The sequence below is a fragment of the Solanum tuberosum genome, unplaced genomic scaffold (genome assembly GCF_000226075.1).
Source record: "Solanum tuberosum cultivar DM 1-3 516 R44 unplaced genomic scaffold, SolTub_3.0 scf00139, whole genome shotgun sequence".
Lineage (NCBI taxonomy): Eukaryota > Viridiplantae > Streptophyta > Magnoliopsida > Solanales > Solanaceae > Solanum > Solanum tuberosum.
In genome coordinates, this window is record NW_006239063.1 from 1357206 (window position 1) to 1367030 (window position 9825).

The 9825-nt window shown below is 38.9% G+C and overlaps 1 protein-coding gene across 1 annotated transcript in view; it reads right to left on the reverse strand.

The window, feature by feature from the left end:
- LOC102579872 (3-hydroxyisobutyryl-CoA hydrolase-like protein 3, mitochondrial) overlaps positions 1-9825 on the reverse strand; it is an 18222-nt gene extending 8397 nt beyond the window's left edge. The window contains exons 1-5 of the mRNA XM_006351875.2: positions 9634-9825; positions 9164-9265; positions 8902-8966; positions 7040-7174; positions 6871-6967 (exon numbers count right to left, since the gene is read on the reverse strand). Coding sequence (XP_006351937.1) covers positions 6871-6967; positions 7040-7174; positions 8902-8966; positions 9164-9265; positions 9634-9736 — 502 coding nt within the window. The 5' untranslated portion in view covers positions 9737-9825. The remainder of the gene's footprint in view (positions 1-6870; positions 6968-7039; positions 7175-8901; positions 8967-9163; positions 9266-9633) is intronic.

A 9825-nucleotide genomic window follows, 5' to 3' on the forward strand; every position in this document is an offset into this window, starting at 1 on the left:
AATCAACTATGGTTGTTTTACCCTTGTCAACATTGTTTTTACCGGAATCCATATTCAAATATAAAAAGTGAGTAAATTATATATAATACGAAAATGATTAGCAAAGTTTTAAACAAATAAACAACTAAATAAGTAGAGACTAGAGATTAATTACTCACAAAATAAATAATTAAATGTAAACAAATAAATAACTAAATGAAAAGTGAGTTGGAACGAATGTACCAAACGTCTACTTAAAAAAGTAGACGTGTATGACCGGAAGGCAAAAATTGAAAGTTGAATTTTGAAGCTCCAATTTCCAAAGATCAAATTCGTAAATTAAACGAGAATAAGAGATTAGAGAGTAGAGACTAGAGAGAGTAGAAGATATTTTTGTGAGTGAAAAGAATGAAAGATTAGGGGTATTTATAGTTAAAAAAAAGAATGAAAATGTAGTTTTAAGAAGTTTGGGGTATTAAAAAAAGTTTGGGGGGTAGGGAGGTGTAAAGGGGGGTTATGGGGGTGAAATAGCCGTTGGTGGGGCCCAAAACCCGTTGCCCAACGGCTCTCAACGGCTATAATTTCAAATTTTCAGATTAAAAAAAAAAAAAAAAAAAAAGAACAAACCGGACCGGAACCGAGACTAACCGGACCGGGACGGACCGGTAAATCCCGGTTTCCGTCCCGTTACCCCTCCCGGACCGGAACAATTCCGGATCTAACCGGTACTATCCGGAACTGAGACGGAACCGGTAACGGACCGGAACCGGTACCGGTACCTCCCGGTTCCGTTGCCAGTCATTCTTGTGTCTACTTCTTGGGAGGAGATGGCACCCAATGTGATCCAGGTTCCTCTTTCGCGTTTGTTATCGAACCATTCAACTATATTATTGGATGGCAGTAGAGGAAGGCGAACGAGATCTCCTTTTAGATCTGACAAATGTGGCTAAGTTTGGTAGATTTTCAGGATAGAGTGGCTAGTTGGTGGACTAGTTATGTAGTGGAGGGGGAGGCCTTCTTTTAGGCTAGCCAAAAAGTTGAAATTACTTAAAGCAGATATAAGGGTGTGGAATAAAAAGGTGTTTGGGAGTGCAGAGGTGAAGATGAGAGAGATTATGAACGAATTAGAGGAGTTGGAGAGGATAGAAGTGGGGATGGAGTTATAAAAGAGGGAGAAAGAGGAAAGAAGGGCTAAAAAGTTAGTTAGTTGACTTGGCTTAGGCCCTAGAGGTTAGTTGGAGGCAAATGTCGAGAGCATTATGGTTGAAAGAGGGGGATACTAATATAAAATTCTGTTACAGGGTGACAGTAGCAAACAGAAGGAGGAACTTTATACAATCAGTAGAGGTCAATGGGGTGAGTCATGTAGGAAAACAGGAAGTAAAGGGGGTAGTTATAGATTATTATGAAAAAATAAATTAAAGAGGAAGCAGAGTGGAGGCCTACCATGGGGGTCTTAGGGTTCAGTCAAATTAGAGGGGAGGAGGGCGAGTGGTTGGAGAGGACAATCGTGAAAAAATCGGTGGCGTGTTGTGCGGGTGCCAGCTCCGAGCTTAGATGGTTTCTCTTTGGCTTTTTTTTCATCATTGCTTGAATATAATAAATATCGACGTGGTGGATTCTATTGTTGAGTTCCAAGATAGTAGTGAATTTGAAAAAAGTTTGAATGCCTTGTTCATTGTCATCATCCTAAGCGGAAGGGAGCTATGTGCCTGAAGGATTAGTCCTATTAGTCTAGTGGAAAGTATTTATAAGATTTTTTCTAAGGTGCTTTTTATTAGACTTAAGAAGGTGCTGGATGAGCCTGTTTCTACTTCACAAAATGCTTTTGTGGAGGGCAGACATATTCTGGATGTAACATTGGTGGCAAACGAAGTGAGGGATTCAAGGAGAAACTAGGGAGTACCAGATGTGTTGTGCAAATTTGATCTTGAAAAGGCATATGATCATCTGAATTGAAAATTCTTAGATTCCATTATGCTTCAAATGGAATTTGAGAGAAGGGGAGGATTTTTTGGGAGCTCGAGGGGTTTGAGATAGGGGACTTTCTATCACCAATGTTGTTCATTTTAGTTATGGAAGCTCTGTGCAAGATGATAGATAGAGTTGTGTTGGGGGTTAGTTTCAATGCGGCGGTTAGGGGTGAAGTGATAATATCAATGTCTCATTTGTTGTTCGTGGATAAAACCTTGGTTTTTTGTGATGCAATTGAGACCCAACCAGATTATTTAGGCCAAATCCTCACTTGGTTTCAGGCGGTGTCAAGACTTCAAATTAATTTGAGGAAGTATGAGATATTTTCTGTTGGGGAGGTGAATTATATTGGATTACTTGCTCAAGTTTTGAATTGTAAGGTTGGGAGTCTTCCGACTACATACCTTGTAGTACTGTTAGGTCCTTCAAACAAGGATGGCACTATGTGGAATCCAGCTATTTAGAGGGTGAAGAAGAAATTAGCAAAAAGGCAGAAAAGATATTTGTCCAAGGGTGGGAAGGAATTGCTTATTAAGAGCACACTTTCTAGCATTCCCACTTACTACTTGTCCTTGTTTCTTGCTCAAACTTCAATCATTGCAAAGTTGGAAATTTAAAGAGATTTCCTATGGGATGCGGACAAGGCAAGGAAGTTTCATTTGATGCGGTGGGAGGTTGTCACATCTCCTAAAAATTGGGGAGGATGGGGAAATTAACGATTTAGTAGTCTTTCATAAAGCTTTATTCGGCAAATGGATATGGAAGTTTCGGGTGGAGGTACAAGCTCTATGGAGGGGATTGATAGGTAATAAATATGGGATTACAGAAGAGGGTTGGAAAACTAGAGATATTGTTTTGCATTTTGGGTGGTTTGTGGAGAAATATTATGAAGGTAGGGGATTATTTCGTGGAAAGTATCTCATTCTAGGTCGGAGATGGGAGGAGAGTGTATTTTGAGGAAATAACGGTGTGGGAACATAATTTCGAAAGATGAATTCCAGAGTTTGTATAGAATATCTTGCCAAAGAGAATGACAATTCAACAAATTAGGAGATCACAAGGTGGAGAGACTTTTTGGGATTTGGGATTTAGAAGGGATTTTCAAGATTGAGAAGTGAGTGAGTTTTAAAGTTTGATAGATCAACTTCATAGGCAAGTCAATCCGGTGGATAATCTTGATGTGTGGTGGTGGGGCCTTGGAAGTAATGGAGTGTTCTATGTGCGATCTTTTTATGAGACTTTTGGTTAGAGAGAAGGTTAAATTCCCTCGTAATGCAATATGGGCTCCAAGTGTGACGAGGAAGGTGTGTTTTTTTTTACTTCGCTAGCAACTAGAAGAGTGATTTCGATAGCGAAAAATCTCAGAAAGTGGAAGGATGGCTGCATTAGTTGGTGCTACAGGAACAAAGAGACGGGCGAGGACGTGTATCACCTTCTTCTACATTATAGATTGTCCATGAGATTATGGTGGAATATGTTTTTGGATAGTTCAACACTCCTTGGGTAATGCCAAGAACTGTGAAAGATTTGATGCTTAGTTGGAAGAACATGAAAAGGAGGAGAAAATGAAGGGCTTGGAATGTGGTTCTGATTGCTTAAATGTTGGTAGTTTGGAGAGAGAAATAGGAGAGCTTTTGAAGGTGTAGAGTCAAGTTTCTTGCAGTTGAGAAGTAGTCTCCACTCCCTTAGTCTTTTGGTGTTGTTGAGAATACAATTAACTAATAAAAGTGTGCCTCTCTAACAAGATTAAGCTTTTAGATAAGATGCTCACACTTCAACATGGTATCAGAGCAAGCAAATGTCTTGGGATCGAATCTCACTTACCAAAAAAGAATTTCCACGTGCTTCGCCCATGAAAAAAGAATCAGGCCCGCACGTGAGGGAGCGTGCTAGGAATATAACTCTCTGTAAAAGCTTAAGCTTTTAGATGAGATGGTCACACACTTCAACATGGTATCAAAGCAAGCAAAGGTCCTAGGATCAAATCTCACTGCCACCCAAATTAAAAAGAATTTCCACATGCTTGGCCCACAAAAAGAATTAGGCCGCACATGAGAGGGCATGTTGAGAATACAATTAACTATAAAAGTGTGTTCTTTCTAACAGCTTAAGTTTATGGTCACACAATTCAACAGGTGTCAATGGAAAGTTCCTTGTTGTATAGAGGATTGGGTGGAGTTTGTAGAGTATCATATTTTGTAGAGGCTTGATCATTTGGTATAGTTTTTGTATACGGCCGTTTTGGTCATGTTTATTAATGAAAATACTTTTACCTAATAAAAAAAAAGAACAGAAAACTTCATTGTATTGATGCAAAATAAATGCATTTACGGCATTTGTCCCTAAAACCCGCGACCCTCGTAATATTGATCAAATACTTTGAGTTGATATGATTAAAAGATTTCTCAATGTCTAGTTTACAAAGGACTCCAGATTTCTCCTTCTACCTAGCATCAACACATTCCTTTGCAATAAGGGAAGCATCAATAATTTGTCTACCCTTATGAAGGCATTGGTGTTTGTTTACTATCTTCTCGATCAACCTTTTCATTCTTTCAGCTAGAGTCTTAGAGATAATCTTGTAAATACTGCTAATCAGACTTCTCTCAAAATAAGCATGAGAGTGAAAATTTGCCAGTCTTGAGAATATCCACCTTCAAAAAGTAACGGCAAGCACTGAGAAATCCCATTGAATAACCATCAGGACCAGGGGCTTTGTCATTTGCACATAATCTGATAATGTGAAGCACCTCCTGCTCTTCAAAAGGCCTCTCCAATCATGATTTTTCCTCATCTGTGATTATGGTCTGATTCTAGATGGTAAAGTTGTGTCTCCATGTTTCAGATTGAGAATAGAGTTGTTTATATGGAGTGATGATTTCTTCTTTATAGCATTTGAGTCACTGACTTCCTACCCATCGATCTACAGTTTGTCTAGTGTTTAATCTCCAAAAAAAATAAAAAAAATTGTAATGCCTACCCCTGATTCCATTTATCTGAACCCACCCTTGTGATCGTGGTTGACTCCACAAATTAGTCTTTTCATTTGTTTTTCCCCTCTTTCCCAGGTTTGCATGTTAATCCCGAATGTATTTGCATGCCTTCCCCTTAGTAATCCTAGCCCACTTTGAACTATACTCTATTACTGTTGACCTGTCTGTGATTTGCATGCTAGAGCCCCCTAATACCATGTTAATGGTAAAGCTGCACCAATAGTTTGAGAGGAGAATTCAGTATCTGAGGTGTTTATCGGGGCCAAATCCATATCCATATGCAGCGAAGGTTGACGAGGTAATAGAGGGATATCCTCTGCTGGGTCTTTTTCGTCATTAGCATCTGAGGGACAAACTCCTAAACTTTGTCCAGAGAGAAGATTGGGGAGGTGCTGTGTTAGTGAATCTGAGGCTCGTCAAATTGAATTGGTGCAGAATTCAGTTGTAATATACTAAATATGTTAGCATTTGAGTCTGGTTTATGACCGACCGACAGCCCTCTAGACTAATTTCTATTTTATTAAACTGCCCACCTTCAATTGGGCCTTTCTTTTTGTGCCTTCTTTCTGTAATGATTTGTGTCTCAAATATGGCCCCAAATCCCAATTGTGTGCTTTGATCATGCATTACCCAGCGGGTTAACAGGTGGGTCGATATTAGAATTCAAGCTGGGCAAGTGTTCCTACGAGATGAGACTATTGAGGGCCTGCTCCATCAGACCCCCTTTTGCCATTTTGCCAGAGCCATTCCTCCCAGCTGATCTGAGTTAATGTGATTGTCATTTAGAATTGAAATTTGGAAGCTCTGGTCGCTAGAGTAAATTCTAGCACTGAAGTGAGCCCAATAGAGTCCTTTGTATACTCGTTGATACCAAGGTTACCACTGCATTAATCTCCAATGGTATTAAAACTGTTAACAGATGACGCTTGAAGAGGAATGCCAAAAGCTTTGACCCATCTTTGTTCTGATTTTGACCACCACACCACAGACAATTTCTACCATTCCAAAACCACTCTCCTTCTTTGATTCTAACTGATTCTTGTCTCGAAGGGAGATCCAACGAGAAATGATTGTGATTAACGGGAGTGACTTTGAGACCAACAGTCAACTGTCATCTGCTAACGAACCATTTTTGTATCAACTCTCAGTTGGGACTTAGGTTGTGACATTTTGAAAGATGTTCACTTCCAAACTCCCTCTTTAGTACTCCTTGTGCTTCATGAGCAGGATTCCTTGGATACAGTCGGCAATCCAATGGTCTGTGCAGCTTCAATGTATCACTTGGATTGGTCTGTCGCCAGCTGAAATATTGGATTTGACGCCTTCCCAGATATCTTAGAATCTTCTCTGCAAGTTCTGGTCTATCCCCTACCGTATTCATCTTCTGGGATTATTACTGCATATTTTTTATTTTATTTTTTACCTGGTAGAGTTTCTATTCTCACATAATGCCCATAGTAGTAATAGTTTGGAAAAACTCTGAATGTCTACGCATGTATCTTCCTACCCCATCTTCTGCATTTGTTCCAGTGCCAATCGAAGCTTCTTTCAAAGCTTCACAGAACCATTGCAAGTTGCTCTCGTCAATCTTGATTTGCTCGTGAATCTTCTACTGCATTCGACAAGGACAAACCTTCTATCGTAAACCTCGGTAACATCTATTAATTCAAATGATTTGCCACCAGAAATAAAAGACTCTTCAATCCATAACTAAGCTGAAAAGGGACTTCATCGAAAAATTCATTGACCGGTGAGCTGAGAAGGGAGATGGAAAGAGGAGAGTTTTCACACATTCCAAATAGACAAGCATTTTTTCGCCTACCGCAAAGCCTTCCGATAGTAATAGGTGTTGCTAAAACTTCAAGTCCGTTTTAATTAATCTTTCATTAATGCAACTTCCCCAGCAGAAAGAGAGAATGCATACCAACTGCCCCTTCGCCAGGACTATGTGCAGCTATATAAGAAAATCCAACATCTGGAAACAACCCGATTCCATTTTCTGGCATAGCTAGAACAGTCCTCTGAAACAATATAAAGAGTATAAATAAGACCATAGTTGCAACAATCAGTACTCATACAAGGGGGGGAAATACCTCGGTGATAAGCCTATAGATACCATGACCTGATAAACCAATGCCAAAGCCCATTGTTATGCCATCCATGAAGCTGATGTAAGGCTTTCTGTACTTGGATATTTTGCAAATCAGAGAATACTCTGCTGCGAATACCTGTACATAAGGAAGGAACACATTTCAATTTTCTGAAAGTCCTACTAACAAACTGAGTTGCAGTGTTCACTTCAAACATACCCATATATTAACATATTAAATATTAAGGCATCACTCAGAGGCATGCAGAACTGATATATGGTGCTAAGAGTGGTAGAAGAACAAGAGTGGAGCAAGTCACAGACTCATTATGGTGTTAAAGAGGTTCATAAATGGATGTGTGTCTGAGAAAGAGCATGAGTTTCCCCTCTTTAAATAGGACATATGTATACGTGCTATTATATGTAAACGAAGGGTTATATATCAAAAACATTTTTGCCAGGAGAATATATTAAGAACATAAAGAAGCAAATCATCCAATTGAGCATGATTAAGTGCAACTATCAACTCCAAGGATACATGCTAAAAGAAAAGCCCACAAGTATTAAAAAGGACAAATATTTTGAAGAAGAATAAACATGTTTTGCATTCAGAAAACATCAACTTGTGTAAACAGACATCACTCAGTTAAGAACAGTGCCATGAACCAACCACAAAGAACCAACTACACATACTTCAAGAATGAAGAATGTTCAAATGAATCACATTATTATAATAGGTACACCATCAAAGAGAAACTTATGAATGTCCTGTGGCAGACAAGTCAGCTTACTGCCAATTAAGTTCAAGTTTCTTCGAGACTCATAGCTAGATGTTTGCTATTGATTCTTGGTGAACGATGAATATTGATGTGAATTGCAAGTTATTATTGACGAAAGCCTATTTAACTCTAAGCTTTTGAATCTACCTACACCATTGGTCTCCATTGTGAATGGCATTAACCTGACGAGCTATATTATTTGAATTTGAATTATTAATAGACCAATAGACACTCCCCATTGTTGACTCAGATCTCACTGTCTCTTCCTTCTCTCTGGCACGTGAAATACGTGAGACACCTTCTCCAGTGGAACTTGCTGGGTCTTTGTCCCAGGGAGGTGAGGGACCTGATGGTGGTGTTGGTTTGCACGGCACTCACAAAAATATGGAACAACTGAAATAGTACTGATCGCCAAAAAAATTGCACGGCGACAATCTTTCTCGAGAGAGAGTTGCTGTAACTGTACAACATCTACCCCTAACCTTGCCCTTACACCACGTGTGAAGTAGAACACAAGAGAGAAATGGAAGAATGTTCTCAGTTGATTATTCTCCAATGTTATAGGGTGTTAAATAGTAAATGCATTTATTTAAACAAGGAAGAAATCAATGCTACATAGTCACAATACCCAATGTCTCCCTAATTGATTCTAACAATATTCATAAGAATTGCATAAAAGGCTATGGTTCTTTTTATACCGCCTTATTAAGAACCAAACTAGAACAGATAATGGTATTCTGATTCTTTTTTCTTTTTAAAAAAAAAATACAGCTAGTGTATGTACCTCTGCTAACACATATTGTTATGATTTTGTGCACATTACGGGGACACTGAAAGACCTCAATCATAGCTGATTGACGTTTTGGTCTAAACCAGCTTGAGCAACCCCTTCAGGTAAAATCACTAGTGTTACTGTTTCTAATATGCATCAGCATCAACTCAGCAAGACAATATTTATCCAATGAAACTACAAACAACAAAGACTGAGCTACAGAGCAGAAAAAACCAACAATGATTCCCAAACACAGAAGGAAAAATTGACATGTTGAGTACACTTATAGGGTAAATCTGATAATGTGAGAAAAACCTTTTGCACAAGAGGTGTACATTTGTCCTTTTGAATTTCAGCAACAACCCCCTTAATATCCATCCCTGCATCAGAAAAGAATTGTTACTCATAATATTACTAGAACCTGTCATACTACGCATTGTAACTGCGACTTGTAGGCTCTACCAAAATTGACTAATGATGTACCAACATAACTTGTTTAGGAAATAGATGCTGCAAATATACCAAATAAAGTACTAGCCAGTATACATCCAGTAAATTAAAGACTTTTGCCGGTTACCTGCTGAAAAGGCACGCGGGGAGCTACTCTCAACCAAAACACACTTGACCATTGGGTCTGTTTCCCACTCATCCAGGAAACTCTTGTACTTGATGTCCATATCTGTGTCACATATCAATCAAGCATGAGGTAGACAGAAATGTAATTGCTTAAATGAAGATGTAGTATATCAAATTCTCAAGCTTAGAGGGAAAAAAAAGTACATATTTATACTAGTATTCCGATTTTTCCTTCCTTCCCTTTAACTCCTATCCTTGTTAATGGGAAAAACTATACATGAGAATACAAATTAAATACAGCCGAATTTCACTTAGACACCTCAACTAGGGTCTGTGAATTTTGAGACACACGGAACAAAGGAAAACAATAGAAAGATTTGAGTGTTTGATTCAGCTCCAAACCGGTTAAAGGGAAGAAAAAAATGTAATTATAATGGGAAAAAATAAAAGTGAAGTTAAATAAAAGTTCACCGAGGTTCATGGCATTGAGAGCTTTAGGACGATCGAGAGTGAGAACAGCAACGCCATTAGGGTGAACATGTCCTTTGACAAATTCGTCGGCGCCGGAGGCCATGATCTCGATAGTTGCAGCGTTAATGGAAGGAAGGAAGAAGCAGAGAGAAAGTGGTGGATCTACCAAAATCCAAGCTTTAGAAGACAATT